This window comes from Anguilla anguilla, chromosome 10 (genome assembly GCF_013347855.1).
Source record: "Anguilla anguilla isolate fAngAng1 chromosome 10, fAngAng1.pri, whole genome shotgun sequence".
Taxonomy (NCBI): Eukaryota; Metazoa; Chordata; class Actinopteri; order Anguilliformes; family Anguillidae; genus Anguilla; species Anguilla anguilla.
The window spans coordinates 9,919,470-9,938,355 of record NC_049210.1 but is presented as its reverse complement, the minus strand read 5'-3'; the positions used below and the strand labels follow the sequence as shown (position 1 = coordinate 9,938,355).

Here is an 18,886-nt window from a genome sequence, read left to right as displayed (position 1 = left end):
CACATGTTAAACCATGCCCTAAGTAGCCAACAAAAAGGCGACATATGCATTTAAATATATTTTGAGTAAAACAATAATTTAATAAGCACTTTTTGTTTTTGCTTCTGGCTCAGTGAATAATAAACCAAAACATTTGATTTATATTATCCTGCAGTGGAAAAGACTGAGAAAAGACAATATTTTTCTCTCCAATATACATATCACTTTTTTCTTACAATTATCTGGTGTATTATTATACAGTAATGCCTTAAATAATAAAGTTACTCTCTTTCACTCTAATTCACTCTGAACTGCACTTGTACTCTTAAAGAATGGCAATGCAGAGAAAACCTCAGAGGCCAAAGAAATAAAGAATAAGCTGATTCACTCAAAGCTTTAATAAAAATGAAGAGGAGAGAACCAAATTGAATGTACTCCGCTTTTAAATATAATCAAAAAGGAATATTTTCATGTAACCAGAATTACTACTATCATCTAAGGCAATTATAATCTGTGAGCAATTCCAATCCAGAAGACCCATAGGGGAATTAATTCCAATTTAATTTAACATAACATCTATTGGTTTTATAACCAATTATAACTATATGAATGGAGGAAATTGAAAACCTCTGACACAGGAAATGACACAGCATGGTAATAAAAAAAAGTAATGTATGTTAAAGCCACCATATGATGCAAGTGGAATGATCATTCAAAATATCCTACATATTACACATACGAGTTAGTGTGGCTTTCAATGATAAGAAATAGAAATAATGGCAATACTTGTATCCTGTGACATTTCATATGTAATCTCTTTATATTTTGCTTCCATCTATTAAAGATACTTTGACTTCATACTTTTATATTTTTTAAGTGCAGGATTAATTGGTACAACATTCAATCCTTGTGCAATTCTATTTGGTGCCACCTACTGGATATTGCTTTAAACCTTTCACAATTCTAAAATTAAACTCCATGCATACAATACATATTAAAGGAAGTGGTGTAGTCACTGTTAAATCAATTTTAAAATGATTTTCTGTTTTTGAGCACATTCAACTAATTAGATCAGAGCACATTTCATAATTCAGATTGAATTTGGAGGAATTCTAATAAATTAATGTCCTACATTTCTACACAAATGTAATTTGGAAAGATTAAGTTACGAAGGCAGGGCAATGCTTTTATATGATTTACAAGAGAACCACTGGGAAAAAAACTGAATGATAACACTTGCTCTCCATCTTCTCTCTGCACCAATTGAGAAACATCACACACCCTCCAAACTGTGAGCCAAAGACCCACTTGTAGCAATACCCTCCAGGGTACCTCCTGCCATTTATGTTGACTGCCACTGTTTGTAATGCTTTGGGTGGATGCACTCCACACTGAGCAACAGGAACCTGCTAGAAATGCTAGGTAATGGCATGCATGCGATACATTACTCAAGCACAAAGTCTGGGGGAAGTAGCAGGCAGGAAACTAACTGAGAAACAAAACCGGTACATGCATCAGTGTCAGGCAGAAATGAGTCGAATCATTGGGGTGAATCGAAAGGAAATTGCCAGTTGTCTCCTCAGATACGACGCACAGGTGTTCCTGTACGGAAATAGCCGGCGCGGCGCCCTCGGCGAACGTTGCCGGAACAATCTGTGCCTGGCACAGCCGGAGGCACCTCGACAGATGAGGTGCACTTCAGACTAATCAATCCTGTGGAACTGTTTCTCTGCGAGATGAAAAAAAAAAACTCATCCAGGGACCTCGGGCTACAATCATCCACTGCTCCTGTAAGAGGACTGATTTTAGAAGGCAGATCATGAAATCTAAGACCGAGACAGACAGAAAGCAGGAGAGAGACAGAGAGAGAGAGAGAGAGAGAGAGAGAGAGAGAGAGAGAGAGAGAGAGTGCAATTCGAAACCAAGCGACAGTGAGTTTAGAGCACCTGCTGGAGGCCCCCAGGCAGCGACTATCGATCTGGAATTTGCAAACAAAATCTGTGACTTCAGAGAGTGCAGTAAGCGCTGCCTGTCACAACAGCAGTACCCATCACATCCAGCAATGCAGAGTACACTGAGATTAGCACACCTGCAAAGAGACAGATGGAACGGAAAAGTATGAGAAGGTGACAACTGGACAGCTAATACCTCAGATCACCGCAAATCCCTACTCTTACCTCCTGAGGCACACGTGACTTCACTCTGAAGACGACTGGGTGTGCTTTGCAGTCATCAGCCAAACACAAATGAGTCTCGATCATGCCCCAGTGTGTTTCTATGACAACCGGTACCCCATTGTTTAAGGTCTTCCTTGGCAGGCTGCAGCTCTGACCTGCAATCACAGTGGTCCAATCTCCCCTCCTGTGCAGATGTCAGAACACTGTGAGCCCCAGCTCCGCTACCATGGAAATGGAGCCATCGGGAATTAATGCAGCGCCTCACCTCCTCTGGTGAGAAATATATAATTAGCATCTGGTGCTCCTGCCACAGAGAAGAAATGAAAATCACACCTAAAGTGCAAAAGCAATGGGGACTCAGTACTGCTTCACACAACCTGTGTCTTTAGCTCCTCACCTTAGAAAAAGTGCTTTGAAAAGAGTGATGAGAGAAGAAATAGAAGCCTATTGAAATACAATGGTTAAAACCGCACCGCAAGATTGGTATTGACACGGCACAAAGGATTCTTGATTCGGGTCCATGTACTTCTACGACATTGTGAACTGGAAACTAATGCCATTTTCAGAGGTAACAGGCGCTTAAAAGACAAGCAATTAACAACCAGTAGACATGGACCACATTTCATTTATTAGTCCTTTAATAAGATAACTGCTTCTTAAATTTTTCTTTGTTAACGGTAATAATGAAGAAGTTAACCCCAGACCGACGTCCGACAAATGCTGGTGCTGCAAAGGTGCAGCAGCTTTCTTTCTTTGTAATTACATGCAAGTCTCTGACATACAGTATCAAAAATCACTAGTTAAGGGTACAGATTCCTTTAGGAGTGTGAACCCTTTAACAAAAGGCAGGACAGGGGTGAAGAGGGGAGGAGCGTTCCGGAGATTTTGGGGACAGGAGGGCAGGTGCATCCTTCTGGGCCCTCCCGTACCGACTCCCCACCCCCCTCCCCCTGACGTGGTGGGCTGGTCCGACCAAAAGCAGGAATCTGACTGGTTCATGCCTGCCTTTCAGAGGATCCTGAGAAACCATTGTTGTTCATTTTTGATCTTTGTTTGGAGGTGTCTTTTAAAAAAAAAAAAAAAACTAAAAAAACAAAAAACAATTCCAAGTCAACTCAATTCTCGCCCAGAATCCACCTAACCCGGTATATCCACCCACCCACCCCCCCGTCGTAACCATAAAAAAGGTAAAAACAAGGTCTACTGCAGAATGGCTTAACTCCTCACAGTCAAGGGGGGGAGCCTGTGGTCCTTTGGAGCTGAGGGGCGCCTGGTGGTCTTGCGGCTGTTCCGTCTGGTCTGGATGATCTTGGCGGGCGGGGGTCTCCGGGCGTCAGGCTGGCGCCTCCCCTTGGGCCCCCTCCGCCTCGCCCTCTGCCCCGCTCGGCTCCTCCCTGCCCCCGCTGGTCACTTGCGTGAGTGCAGTGTGTCTTGGAATTTGGTGCTGGTGTATCGCACGTGAAAGCCCTTCTTGTTGATGGTGTCGTCGGAGTGGAACTTGATGACAATGGAGTCGCCGGCCGAGTAGATCTCCTCTGGGGGCTGGGGGGGGGAGAAACAGAGCGGTTCAACCGGTCTTCCCCCACAAACACTCAGCTGTTCACGTGCATAAAAAAGGTGCCAGTTGAAGGTGAAATGATGACTGCGATGTGGGAGGAGCGGGTAGGTGGGGGAGCTGCCAGTCAACCTCCCTAAATCAAACTGCGGGTCTCTAATGAGCTTTTCACTTAACTCCACGATCTTTCGTTTGCTTTGCCGCTCTACTTTAAATAGACCGAGCATCCCAACGGTGCAGCACGCATTAAGTGCTCTCATATACCTGCCAATTTTGATTTACCGGGATAGGTGTCAGGAAAAGAAGCCGAACTCATTGAGCCGCCATAAATGAAATCAAGCTGTTCTCTGACCTATCAAACAACCCTTTCATTCCCCAACCGGCCTCGTTGCTCTCCCTTCCGCCACCGCCGCCGCCGCACGCCACCCCATTAGCCCCGACCCCCCCCCCCCGCAGACCATCACTCAAAAGACTGATTGGCACCCTCAGATTGCAAGGGCTCCTTTTATCAGGCTCTGCAGCCACGGATCATGAAGCAATACATCACAACCTGGAGGGAACGAATCAACGGTAATGAAGCCATTAAGGGCTGGGGAGCCATGGAGGAAAGCGGAGAGCCGCCCGGCCTCCAGTCCCATTACCTCAGAAGGGCACCGTAAAGACTCCACATCAGAAAACCGGCCCTCAAAACCAGCCCGTCAATAACGCGTGGCGAGCCCGCTTTCCCAGCTCATCACGGGGCTGACGTCGATAAAGACCCCGATAATGGAGAGCCGGGAGAGAGTCGACTGTTCCCCCCCCTCCTCCCCCCCTTGCCCTTTCTTCGGGAGCTCGGCTCACCCCTGATCCGCAGTAGCGGCCCAGCCTCGGGGACTTGTTGTCGGCGCCGTCGAAGAGCTCCATGTAGTCGTAGCCGCAGTCGGCCTCCTCCTCGATCTCGAAGGTCTGGAAGATGAGCTCCACGCCGTAGCCCTTCTCCGCAGAGATCACCCACTGGCAGTCCGAGCCTCCGGGGTAGTTATTGTCCCCAAACTGGGCGTGGGAGTACAGGTCTTTCGTCTTGACCTCTGCTTTCAGACGACCTCCACACTCTGAACAGACACAGAATACCACACACACACACACACACACACACAGTACAGAGGGTTAAGTAGGAATAAGCGCTGCTGGCAAATACATTGGTATTCTACAAGCAAGCAAACACAGAAAAGGGCAAATGTTACAAGCTGTACTTGGGAAACAGGAAACACAACACCGGTCGGCTTATAAGAAAACCACACCAAACTAAGTGAGATCCTTCCACAGCAGATGCAGTATATTCTGCTGCTGTACTGCCTGCTGACCCTCAGGTCTCTACATTAACTACCTGCAGTGTGGGAGGCCTCGAAGCCTTTCTTCTGGACCGAGTTGTCGGAGAAGAAGCGGATGAACATCTTGTTGCCGCTGGAGATGACCGGCTGCGGTTTCTTGGTGCCGCAGTAGCGGCCCAGGCTGGGGGCCTTGCCGTCGCGTCCGTCGTAGATCTCGATGTGGTCATAGGCGCATTCCAGGTGGGCCTCCATGTCGATCTCGTTGAAGGCCTTAAAAGACAGAGATGGAAGCAGCACGAGTGTGAGAGGGAAGGGTGGATCACCTGGAGCGCACATTTGAAAAACATCCTAACGTATTACATGCACAAGGCACAAGTTTCTCTCACAGAGTGAAGTCTTGCTACAAGCCTATACTCACATATGCACAGATCAGAGAAAGCGTGCATGCATGAATTCTCTTTCATTCTTTGAGTGAGCCCACGTTCGCCTTGATCTTGCAGTAAAACTTCCAAGCAATGGAGAGGGACAGAACTCAAAGCACAGAGACTGCAAGCCGTGTAAGAAAAATCGCGGGGATCAAAAATTCAGGAAAGAAGACGGTCGACCCCGCTACGTAGCCGAGTCCTCAATCACTTCAACAGCCCAACAGCACACACCCATGGAACACAGGAGCAAAATGAGCCGCGGACAGAATGGAAGGGGGCGGGGTGGGGCACGTACGAGTTTGATGCGATGGCCTGGGGTGGTGGACAGGGCCCAGGAGCATGCCTTCTTGCTGGGGTATTTATCGGGCCAATTGGGGCTTGTGATGATACCAGTCACGCTGTTCACAATGTGATCGCAGCCCGCTGCAAAAACACATCCACAAAATGTCAAAATGGCGGCCGCTCTCCAAGCCACACACTGAGCACCTGTATTCTTGGCACACGCCCGCCCCTGACCCCCCCACTGCTATCGGAAGATATTTCCTAAAAATAGCCTGGGTTTCTGGCATCACGCAGAGCCCCGAAGGCTCCCCGCGGGGGCCGGGATCGGGTGGGCGGGGGCGCCGGTACCTTCTTTGCAGTCGTGCTTGTTTTCGTGCAGCACGAAGCCGCTCCGGCACTGGCAGCTGTAGCTCCCGAAGGTGTTGACACACTCGTGCTGGCAGCCGCCGTTCTCCTTGGAGCACTCGTCCTTGTCTGGGAAGGAGACGATACCTCAGCTGCTGCTTGCTCTCCCGCCCCCAACTGCCCCCCCCCCCCCCACCCCGTCCTTCGCAGCCCATGGCCAGACGTCAATCACAAATCACCATGACGGCGATTCCCCACCCCTCCTCTCCCGTGGCTCACCGGAGAAGAACTGGGCCTTGAAGCCTTTCTTGGAGACGGTGTTGTCGGACTTGAACTCGATGCGCATGTTGTTGTACTGCGAGGTGATGGCTTCTGGCTTCTCGGCGCCGCAGAATTTACCGTGCAGCTTAGAGTCCGCCGACAGCCCGCTTCTCACTTCCACGTAATCGTACTTGCACACCTGGAGACAGAGACGTCTGGGGGTGAGGCGATTCCAACAGCCTCCATGAATCAGCGCAAACGTTTTTTCCAACGATATGAAACCAGATGCGCGACATATGAAACTGAACAGAAAGCTAAATGAGTAAATAGCCTGCTTTGCCTTCACGTGATAACCCTCAGCTAAGGAAAAATTAACAAAGGAAATACCGCGAAGGCTGTGAGTGTGAGCATTTCAGGTGCGACCCCTCTCACCTACCCCTTTCAAAGAGTCCTTGTCTAATTGCAACAATACAATGATAAATATTCCCTCCAACATCACTTCAAATAAAAATAAAAAATTCAAAAACCATAAAAATACAATAGCGTCTCGCCAGGTGCTCACATCGTTGCCCTCGGTCTCGAAGACGTCGAACACCAGGGTGATGCGGTACTGCGTGGGGGCCACCAGCTGCCAGATGCAGTTCTTGTTGGGCGGGTACTCCCTGGGCCAGCCGGGGCTGGTGATGGAGCCGTTGAGTTTGGTGATGAAGCCTCCACAGGCAGCTGCAGAGAGGACACAAGCATTAGCAGCGTGGACAAAAAGCCACCACTCCACTTTGATCCATAGAGTGCTGAAACATTTATATTTCAGTGTATGCATTTATAAAAGAGATTCAGGTAAGCCAGCTTCCCGTTTTAATAGCAAGGGAGTGTTCAAGCATTTCATTCTGTGGAAATGTGTAGTGCAATTCATCAGCTCAACTGACAGGCTTTAAAGTCTTTAAAGTCTACGAACCTACATCCAAATCAAGAGCACCTCGCATCTAGAGTCATTCTAATGCAACGTCCTCCTGTGTTGTTGTGTAGGCGATTTCTGAGCACTGAAAGTGATTCCGGTGAAGCGCTGCACCACCATAAATCAAAACAGATAATTCATGTCCAGCACCGAGAGATAAAACCGGTTCAGCGGCCTTGCGGTCAGCGTCTAGCCCGACATCGGGAGATGATTATCAATCGGCAGTCATACCAAACGGCTTAATAAATTACAGCACCGCTGCAGCGCTCGGCTCTCAGTATTAGGGAAAGACTAGAGTGATGGTTCGTGCAATGGCCTGACCTGGCCTGGTGTGCATTTGCATAGTCGTGTACTGTACTGTACTATATGTCAAACTGCTTCAATCTTATCAGCACAAGAGTCACCCTGACACATAAGTCATTTCCAAGAACGGACTACCACAGTTGCCTTTTTCTGGATTGCTTTGACGCCAGTTGAGAACTCTGTGTTTCTTTCTTGTCTTGCCTTAAGGGGAGACATATTTCTGCTGAACGTAATTAAGCTGGGTTTTACTGACCAGTTTAAAGTGCAATAACAGAGAAGCACCTCTAGATGCAGACAGTGGTTAGATTTTCAGCAGAAGCAATAAAACAATGGTCTGATTAGCTCAGCAATAAAAACATTTAGATGAATATATCAGGTGTGTGAAAGAACGGGATTGACTTCACAGGATTCCTCCAGACACTTCAATTTCACCATCTCGAGGTTGTTTATATCAATCAATATCAGACAGAGGACCAGAAGCAATTACAGTCGTCTACATGGGACATTGTTAAAGCAATCAAAGCTATCTTGAGGTTTGCAATATAACTATAATCATAATACATTGTGGCAAGGTTATATTGCAATGGAACTTGTGTTTATAAACTTTAGATTTTATTTTGTGCAGTTGTAAAGAGCTGAATGTGTGATGGACGTAGGAGTATCTGAGAGATGGGAACACAGCATGTTTACAAGAACACGGGAGTGTGTAAGAGTTGGGGACACAGAATCCTTACAGGGACACAGGAGTGTGAGAGAGATGGGGACACAGGGTTTTTACAGGGACACAGTGTGTGAGAGATGGGGACACACAGGAGTGTGTGAGAGATTAGGAGATGCTGTGCTTGTGAGTACAGAAGAGTGAGACAGGAATAGGAGATTTGTAGGGACAGTGATGCGGGGACAGCAAGCCTGTTGGATGAAATAGTGTGTAAAAGATGGGAGGTGGTACATTTGTGGGGACACAGGACCGAGGTATGTTGGGCAGGTAAAACAGTGGGTTTGTAAGGACAGAACGCCGAGGTGTGGACATTGTTTTGATGTGCACACAGAGACGGCGGAAAGACGTCAGCTCCAGGCTTTCACTTACCCTCACAGCTGCGCTTGTCAGATGCCAGCTCGTACCCGGGGTCACAAGCACACTTGTAGCTGCCCAGAGTGTTGACACAGCGCTGCTCACAGCGACCGTTGTCAGGCTTGGAGCACTCATCCATCTCTGCAGTACAAACAACAGATCGGTGTGAGTCACCGCCTGAACACCACCAATCTTATGTCAGCCGCACACAGGCGACAACAACACTCGAGATAAACTCACAAAAGTGATTGTTCCTGTCCTGCTTGCCGATTGGTTGATAAGCCTACCAGCTGTGACAATATTCATAATAACCATACAGTGTATCGCTATTTTCCAGATCATCTTTTCTTGTAAAACTCCCATCAATATGGATACATTTGTGTAGTTTGACATACACTGTACACTACCAGCCACAGAGGGACAGAGGGTAATAAGCACTTCAGGGCAAATTTGTTCATTATGAAAATACGCAACAATAGAAAGAAATATGCAGCACTGTCATTCAGAAATGATGTTCCCACAAAGTTCACAAAGCAGCCAGTACATTTGAATAAACAGCTTCTGGCAAACAAAATCCATCAAAACTGACTCTGACTTAGAATTAGGCTCATTCTTATTGACTCTTTATCACGTCAATGTTTTTCAGAAGAAATAAGCCCTCTAGCTTGGCTCTCGCTAGCTTGGCTCTCGACTTCTGACCTTTGAAGAAGTTGGCAGCAAAGCCGGCCTTGTTGACGGATCCGTCGGACACGAACTTCATCCACAGCTGGTTGGAGCTGGTCTTGATGTCGTCCGGCTTGTCGTAGCCGCAGAAGCGGCCCAGGAGGGGGCTGGTCTCCGAGTGGCCGTCCCGCACCTCCAGGTAGTCGTAAGCGCAGCTGTCGTGCCTCTCGATCTGCGGGGCGAGAGGGTGACATGAGAGGGCGGGAGGGACAGTGGAACTCTGGGTAATCTACCCTAAGAGAAAAGAGGGAGCGGTAGCATGCAGTGTGTTAGGCCACGCATAGCAAAAAGCCCTATTCTCATGCCTGGATTTCTGCGACAAATACTAGCAGAGGATCTATGCTTAATCCCGAACTTACAATTCATTTTACGATTTTATCGCCACTCAAGCTCAAGAGGAAAAGGGGGGGGGCTGTCACTCTCCAGAAGTGATAAAAAGATTCGCCCGGTTAATCCGTTATACAGTAACACCGGTGCACAGCCATGGCAGGTATTAGTATTGACTTTCATCTTTTTTCGTGAACATGCCTATATCATAATGATTTTTTGTCCTGGATTTAAAAATTGCATTGCTGTTGAATCTCAGGCAATGGAGTCTGGGCAGGGAATAGACCACGTAACTGACTGGATTTATCACACACTTAAAAGCAGCACCAAAACAAAGGGAGACAGGGCCAGCAGCAGGAAGGAAAGTCTGATCTCTCTGGGTCCACAGCCAGCTGGGGAAAAGACACTGGCAGGTGAAGAGAATCACAAAGCACACTCCGTTCAGGGCCACAGGCAGCAACGCTTTCTGACCTGAACTGCACTCAGAATTTGACGGATTGCTTAGATAACGGTTGGCAAAAAAACGGTTCCAGGTGACGTACAGGACAGCACCTCCGTGTCTACGGCGGAAAAGGAACGGTTGGAGGTTCGAGGGAAAGGGAACTGAGGTTATGAGTTGAATTTCAAAGGCATCTGACTTGAACCCCACTAAGAACATCTGAGAGCAAAGTACACCCAAGGTACAGATGAGCAGCACCCTGTGAAGAATCTGAGACTACGGTAAGCGTCAGATGAAAGGCACTATTGAAGGAACCAGCAACAGACCGCATGCACATGCAGTCAAAAGAGGTGTCAAGCTGTTATTCATCTGTTACAATAAGGGTTTGTTCAAGGTATATAGCCATATAATGCATCACTGTGTTTTCTTTATCTTACAGGTAAAGTCATTATTTTTAACCACTAGTCTGTGAAAATATCATCAATATGAGCAACAAGCTCTCAACCATGAAATTATGCAACAGTTTTACATTAAAAAAAAAAAGTCTAACTTTTCAAAGTTACCTCCTTTTGTTTCAGTTTGAGAGAGACACAAAACCAAATCTGCTTTATCTGATTCAAGCAGGGACGTCTTCTGCGTTACAGTAAACCCACTGTGCCAAGAACGCATTCTCACAACTGTGCTAAGACTTTCACGGGTCGGTCTGGTTGTTCAGGAGTACACGTGTTTCTCGGTGAGTGGCCTCAGAAGACATACACCGGCTCCATTTTAACTCTCTTCAAGTTTCACAGCAGCCACTTCACCATGAAACTCAGCAGAGTTCAGTATTTGGCATCATTATTAAAGAAAAACAGCCTTTATTTCATGCACTTCAAACCTAAACCTGAACAGAGAGAAGATGCTATTTTAAGGAGGTGATAGTCTGTGAAGGTGTGTGAGAGGACATGATGAATTAGACCTGTGTTTGGGAGAACTTTCTCTATTCTCTCTCACCTCGAAGGACTGGAAGGTTAGGCCCACGTGGAAACCTTGTGCCACGGTGATCTTCCACACGCACACTTTGTTGGGTCGGTAGTCGTCGGGGTAATTGGGAGACTGGATCTGCCCGTTGTCCCGCTTCACCTCCCCGCCGCAGATCGCTGAGACAGAGAGAACCCGAACGCCTTAATCACCGATGACATCATCAACGGGGCACAAAGCGCTGCGACTCACCTCCCCTTGACACCGAGAGCAACAAGCCTCCGGGCTCCTTCATTACACATCACGGGAAACACAAACCCAGACTCAGGCACACAGCTGCACCGTGGCGCACATTAATGAGGTGGCAAACCAGATTAGCCTTGCGCTGAATGCTATGTGTTTGACAGGTTGGCAGTCTGGCAGTCTTGACCCCACTAATAAAACCGCAGCAATCCCCTGACCAGACCCGAGCTGGCCCACTCGCGGATTGGCACGAAGGGCTCGGCGCAGGCGGAGCGTGACAGAACGGGCGGCGGCTGACGCTACCTTCGTACACCGCCGAGAAGCCCTTGCCAACCCAGTTGCTGCTGCTGCGGAACTCGATCCACAGCCGGCTGTCGGTGGAGATGATTGGCTCTGGCACCTTATCCCCACAGAAACGACCTGGAGAGCACACAAGAGTCAGGCCCCATTGCACCGAGGTCCCAAAATAATCAGCTGGGCATTTCCACACTCGAAACTTACCACTACAAAAAGCAAAAGCAATATTTCATTCGCAGTCCTATGACTCAGACTATAAAACAGAAAGTATGAAACAAAACCATGGATTAAAAAGAAGTAGCAGCACAGAGTAAGGATGTGATTGGTGAAAACTCAATAATGGTGGAATGGTGCAAGACTTTAAGGCAACGAGATACTAGTTATCTTCAGTTAAAGACTGACCTTTCAAAGGAGCTTTTCGCCAGTAGCCATCTCTGATCTCAACATGGTCATACCAGCATAGATGACTCCTATACAGATCCATGGATGTGAAGTTCAGAATGATCTTTAAAACAACGAAGGAGATTAAAGTTATTATTATGTCAAGGTTCATATAGTTAAGACAAACCAGAAAGCAGTAAGTGCTCAGAAAAAACAGTAAAAAGATTAAACAGACCAAGAGCACCGTCAGGAAGCCTGCCAGAATCCATACAGTTCAGGTTTGAGGCCCTTAAATTTTGTCAAACACATTCATCTTTCTCACAGGCTCGAGTGAACCCCTTGAACTCTCTGTCCGGATTCCCGCTCCTGCAAATTTCCACGATGAAGCATTCAGCGTCTACAGTGCGCCCACCTTCTCTCCAGGCGTGACAGATATCCTCCAGATGCAGTGCATGTACGCTGAATATCCGTTAGGGAATCCAGGAGACGAGAAGTTCCCGTTGCTGTCCTGCAAGCTGTCGCCACATCCTGCCCGGAGACAAGACATGTAGAGCGTGAAGACTTCTCGTTGGCCAAAGGGTTGAATCATGGGGTAGGCAGGCTACTGGCTGTTAGGGTGTAAGTGATGCATGGTGATGGTTCCTTTTACAATGCAATACAGTTCATCAGCGAACTTTAGTGTAGGAGGCTCAATTTCTGTCAAACATGCTATAAGAGACCTGCAACACAGAACAATCCCCATCAAAAGGCAGCTCTTCTCTTTCATGTTCAAAGGCACATCTGCTGTAGATATTGAACTTCCTCCCAAAGATGAAGGATAGGAAAAAGGGGATCAAGGACAAAGAGACTGAAATATCCTATAGCTCCTAGAAGCTTATATAGAGAAAACCTCAACAACATTTCTGTAGCTCTCACAAACTAGCCCAGAGAAATCTGTACTAGATTATCACAGCAGATGTCAGAAAGAGAAAGAGAGAGAGAGAGAGAGAGAGAAAGAGGGAAGGAGAGAGAGAGATCAAACATTCTATTTCTTGGACACCTACCTGTCAAAATATTACCTCTAATCTTACTTGTCCCATTTTTATTTCAACCATAATGATTAAAAAACCCATCTACTGTTCATTTTCACTGACTCCCTGCTCATAATGTTTTGGCTGGCCTATTAAAGAAGATGGAAAGATATTTTGTCAAATAATGTGCGGTGGAGGTCCGATGATGTAAACCGTTAACAAGAGGTCTAGCACTCCGAGGCTGACAACCTCCCCCAGGAACCCAGTGCGAACAAGGAATCCACCATCCACTCCAGATTCTCTGTGAGTCAGCTGTGAGGATCCTTCCTAACCGCCCCCCCCCCCCCCGCCACCCCCCCCAGAACGCCGAGCGCCACATCATCCATCGGCATCTGGTTCGCAGATCAGACGGACGCACTCCTCACCCCCTTTCACACTGAGGGCAGACTGTCAGCGCGAGGCTCCTCCACTCCGTACCGTTAAACAACACTCTCTAATCCACCGCCTTTCATCCTCAAACCACCACCATGGTTTAGGCAGCAGGGCTCTGTAAATCTCTTCCCCAAAACCCCCCCCCCCCCCCCCCCCCGTCAGTTCTCGGTTTCGCGGTTCGGTGATCAGAATAAGCGATAAGAGCGAGCGCTTGTTTTTGACAGAGGAACATACTGATTCTAACGTCCCCGCGCTTTCCGCCAAGACGTTTTTCGTTTTGTTTATTCTTTTTTGGCCGCCCACGCAGTGTCCACAAACTGGACAAACAAACTCACGAGATGACGAGCGCATGATGTGGCTACACGCGTAAACGCACGGACGCGTCAACGTCATAACGTTTCCTCACTTCCTCCAGGACCCAGTTTGTTTGTCTCCCCGCATACACAAACCAGAGAACGCTATGTATGACTTGATGACGGCCGAATGACGCAGGGGCGCAGGGGACGGGGGGAATACGTCCCCCCCAGTTTCATAGGGACCCCTATCCGTCCCCCCGGATAGGGGTAGTTCGATAAGCTTAAAAGTTGAGACCTTTCTTTTGCTCACAGTTTGGTCCCCCCCCACTTCAAAAATCTCTCCTGCGCTGATGTAATGACGGCATTGCCCTTTACCTCACGTAAGCGATACGAGTGCGGACACGCAAGCGGGGGAGTGGGGAGTGGGCTTGATGTTGATTCACAGCTTCTTCGCGGCCCATCAGTCTCCTGAGGCCAGCTGTTCTCTTGCCATCTTCTGGGAAACGGCTCTGATAGACTTCCTGTCCAAAGGCACTGTTTACATTCTCTCCCCCGGCCCAGGAGGCACGGCAACTGTAGCCCAGGATACACCGGCGCATCGGCGGTGGGTGCTCAGCTATTTCAAGACTACATAAAGCAGGCCCCGCATTCCGAGAATCATGGGAGCAGCCCCACACACGGACACTTTCCACGCCCCGCGGACAGGGTTCGGCTGTGACCCGGGGCAGCCCGCGGTACGGAAAAAGCAGCGGCTACAGAGCCGCCCTTCCCCCAACGCTTCGCCGGTTGCGCCGCGGCCGAACCGCGCTGCTCTTACTTGAGCACTTGTAGAGCTTGCGCGCCTGTGCGATGTCCCCTTTGCTCAGTCTGGTCCTCTGGCCGATGGGTGGCCGGACCCCGTTCACATCGTAGCGTGGCAAGATGGTGTCTAAGAAGATGCCTCTGCATTGTAGGAAGGAAAAAAAATAATTGTGAGTAACTGAGAGAATACATATGAAATAAACGCTCAGTTGTGTAGGTTCACAAGGACTTTTTGACAATAATCCGATTCAGATGTACTGAAACATAACATTTATAGCTTATAATGATTTCCTATTCTTGTCCCTGAAAATGTTTGTTTTAATAAGAGGTTGTGTAAAATGCACACAAACAATAAAACAATTAATTTGGTAGATAACAGTTAAAACAACACAGCACTGTACCTGTTATTGTAACTAAGAAAATAAGGACTGTAATTAAGTGAGTTACACATGATTGCCTATGGAATTGCTTTCTAAGTACCGTTTTACTTTGAGGCTTTAAACTGCCTGAACACACACGCACACACACAGATACGCACACACAGAATTGATATTAAATTCATGTATTCACGCATTCATTCAGGATGGCAAATGTTAAGCCACAGACAGCGTTACCTCATCTCCATTGACTTAAAATGTTATTTAATGATTCACTTTAGGATGTTGACCTACAGATATGGACTCAATTGGCCAGAGCTGAATGTGAAAGGCTGCCAAGTGGAACTGCTGCCAAGGAATCATATTCAAGGAGAGTGCCAAGAAAATCCAGGGAAGCAGAAACCTTGCGCTGCCTCCTCTCATTCTAAGGACCACTTAATGGCAGGGAATTGAGACATTTAGTCTGGGAACATTCATTGTTCATCTTCACGGCAGCAAGGTACCGTACAAACTGACCAGGAGGAGTGCAGGTGTGTGTACCCCTCCAAAACCTTCCAAATAAATGACCTGGAAATGTTGGCACCTACGAATCTCCAGGCTCTGCCTGTAATGCTAACATTATGGGACGATAATGCTGACACAAGTTTCGGGGCATTCCTGCTGAGCTGTGGGAGGACGGGGCGTGGTGCCAGGCCACGCTGCGCGGGCTGAGTCACGAAGGCTCTCACGGAGAACACGGAAAACCAGACAGGGAGGGTTGACCTCTGCAAGCGACCCCTGGACTTTCCCCCATAGCACACACAAAAAAAACACAAAAAATAAAATCAGCAATATCTTGCTCAGAGTTCACCAGTACCACTCAGAGGTGCTTTCTGATGACAAAACCATTTTTTTGAGCGTGGGACTACATTGATATTTTAAGTGACACATTGTTACTCAGAACCACTTTTTATCACAGGAACTTCATTTGTAGAGTCATATACACAATACAATGGAACCATCATACGAAGATCTTAAAACACTACATTTTTTTAAAAAGAAGGAAAACATGTAGTGTAGGAGTTATTGTAATACAATACAGCACACACCCATAGACAAAACATCTACAGCCGCCTACAGCAGCAGAACAGAGGCAAAGTACTGCTTGCTTTCAGAACAGAGAACTCCACGTGATGCAAGATTTCCCATCTTCCCAAATATTCCATTTCCCTTTCACTCTGTCTCCGGTCTTCTTACTTGACCGGTTTTTGTTCATTTGGTTTTTTTTCCACCCTTCTGGAACTGTACAAACAAACGCATCACTCGTTGCTAACGGCGACTTGCCCGCAGTCCAACATGGCTCCAGCTGGGAGGCCTTCCCACTCAGAATCAAATTACAGGAGACAGCGTAGCCCAGACTCTGCACCACCTCAGCTGCGCATTCCAGATTCACCACTCTACAATATTGATCCGATTTCGTATTTTTTATGTAATGCAGATTAAAATTTAAACCACTTCCCAGTGAAAGAAAAAAAAGGCAACATTGGAAGAAAAACTCTCAGCCCTACACCATGTACCCTAGATCTGAGCATACATTCTGTTCTTATTGCGGCTTACAGACATCCAGTCTGAGAGAGCATCGCTCTATGCACGCCCAATCACAGCGTGTCTGTGACAGCATCGAGGCAATACCCGTGTCTTGCTTTGAGCTCTCAAAACTGCACTGCGCCACGGCAGACACGTAATATAGCGTCTGAATATTTTCCAGACCCCGTGCCTCTCAAAGGTCCACGATAATTAGATGCTTAGGAACAAAATGGCTCTCATTGTAAACATCAATTAGCATTATTCAGACAATGACCGTTCCAAGTATACCTTAACAATTTCTGTTTTCTTTCCCTCTCTCCCTCGCCTGAATAGAAGCCTAGAACGGCCCGCACAGAGACGCCCTTCGGGGTCCTTTCCCACTGTTTTCTCACTTGACACTTTGGTACTTTATCGCCGTTCCTTTCCCTCCTCTGCGGCGGGCGAAGGCTTGCTCCCGCTCCGTTCCCATGGCGACACGCTCATCAACGACAGGCATGTGCAAACAGAGCCGCCTGAGCTAACAGTTTAAGCGCGGGCCGGCGGCTCCCAGGAACCCCGGCGCTGGCTGCTGGAGAATAGGGCCACTCCGGCCGGTGTCAGCCCAGAACAAAGGACGCAACTGGCAGGTCTCTATTTGCTTTGGCACTCCGCTCGACTCCGTGGGCCCCGAAAACATTTCCTAAAAATAAATGGGCTCGGGGGGGGGGGATAACAAAAAAAAAAAAAGTGAGAGGACCTGTCTCCCTTGTCCCCCCCCCAGAGGATCGTCCGGTCAAGAAGGCCGGCCGTGAAATCCTTCAAACAACAATGGGAGCAGAAGTGGCGGCTTCCCACGGTGATTTACAGTAAAAACGCACCGCGAGACCCAACGACGGGGGGGGGGGGGGGGGGGGGGGGAAATAAAGGAAACCGGTGGCGAAAAGTAAATCAGCTTGTCAACTAGCCTTTTTACAAAGAAGAAAACGCGAGACTTATCACGGACACCAGAGCGAACTGAAACAGGTTAATCAGGCGCGACGCGACAAAAGGAGCCCGCGTTCTTTTAAGACCGAACGAGCACAAAGGGCGGCGGAGAAAGACTTAAAGGCCGCAATTCATTGAAGTAGACAGAATCCTAATTTGGTTCGCAGAAAACAAACCTCTTGTGCTTTTTTTAAACCCTCACCGTGAAATATTGCCAAAAGGCAGCCGGCTACTTTAAGGCTTCGGACACAACCTCACATCCACTAAAAGCGAACGAAGCTGGAGGCGGTGTGCTCCTTTTGCCGGATAATTACAGCATAGGGGTGAATCTCAGTAAGAGCGGTTTAACTGCAGCTCCAACACAGCAATATCAACTCAGTTCTGAGCAGCTGTCCTCACAGGCCATCTCCTTGGTAAATGATTTTCCACAGGACCATACTGAAAAATTTTGTTAGTTGAACCGAGCTCTCATATACATTCAGATTTCGTCCGCACTGAAGAAATGCGTTTGGTCTCAATTTTCTTATTACTGAATGCACTTGGCACAGAGCAGAGAGAGGAGGAAAGACAGCATACAACAGGACAAAAATGACTACTCCCAACTTCTAATATCAAGAATGAAAAGACTTTGAAAACTTTCTGAGTAATACGGGCCAATTGTTCCTGAGGCATGCCTCCGTATTAAACCTCAGCCTCCTTCTGTAGAAAGCATTTGCCCTCCATTTCCCAGAATCCTCCTGCCACGAGTGACTGGCAATTTGTTTGGGAAATGGCCCAGACAGTGAAGCTACAAATGCAACGTGCATGGAGGAATAAAGGACCGGAAAAAAAACAAAAATGAAAAATAAGAACAGGAAAAAAAAAAAACAAAAAAAAAAAAAAAAGCCACAAGCCCAAACAGCTGGTTCTCATATCAGAACAGTGTGGTAATCGTCACAGCCTGTCCTTGCCTTTTACGCACTCGCTCGCGTGGACCGGTGCTCGTGTTACAGCCACACAGGGGAACTGCTGCAGTGGACCGTCAGAAAAGGAGGCTGGAATGTGAAAAACAACCCTAGCAATACCCGCCTGCGATACCCGCCTGCAGTACCCACCTACAGTACCCACCTGCACCTGCAGTACCCACCTGCAGTACCCGCCTGCAGTACCCACCTGCAGTACCCGCCAGCAATATTCGCCTGCACTACTCGTTTACAGAATGTGCTGATCAGAAAAAGGTTGACAAACAGAAAAAAGCATAGAAGAACTTGCGCCATAAACCAGACAGACCGTGCTGTTCATGTCCTACAGCTCTTTGTGTTTATCAACAGCCTCCTCTCCCAAATGCTCCGCTTTCAAGAAAGCCAGCACTTCATTATGAGCCTCTAGCGTCCAACACGGAACTGCAGATGCTTTCCCTCAAGTCTG

General features: G+C 47.7%; 1 protein-coding gene across 2 annotated transcripts in view; it reads right to left on the bottom strand.

Annotated features, from left to right (window-relative positions):
* Positions 1–2,761: 2,761 nt before the first annotated feature.
* bmp1a (bone morphogenetic protein 1a) overlaps positions 2,762–18,886 on the bottom strand; it is a 38,737-nt gene continuing 22,612 nt past the window's right edge. For both annotated transcript variants that reach the window (XM_035435820.1, XM_035435819.1), the window contains exons 7-20: positions 14,590–14,714; positions 12,447–12,562; positions 12,056–12,158; positions 11,660–11,776; positions 11,147–11,292; positions 9,364–9,559; positions 8,680–8,805; positions 6,897–7,057; positions 6,353–6,533; positions 6,077–6,202; positions 5,742–5,869; positions 5,078–5,291; positions 4,552–4,802; positions 2,762–3,698 (exon numbers count right to left, since the gene is read on the bottom strand). In XM_035435820.1, coding sequence (XP_035291711.1) covers positions 3,564–3,698; positions 4,552–4,802; positions 5,078–5,291; positions 5,742–5,869; positions 6,077–6,202; positions 6,353–6,533; positions 6,897–7,057; positions 8,680–8,805; positions 9,364–9,559; positions 11,147–11,292; positions 11,660–11,776; positions 12,056–12,158; positions 12,447–12,562; positions 14,590–14,714 — 2,125 coding nt within the window. In that variant the 3' untranslated portion in view covers positions 2,762–3,563. The remainder of the gene's footprint in view (positions 3,699–4,551; positions 4,803–5,077; positions 5,292–5,741; positions 5,870–6,076; positions 6,203–6,352; positions 6,534–6,896; positions 7,058–8,679; positions 8,806–9,363; positions 9,560–11,146; positions 11,293–11,659; positions 11,777–12,055; positions 12,159–12,446; positions 12,563–14,589; positions 14,715–18,886) is intronic.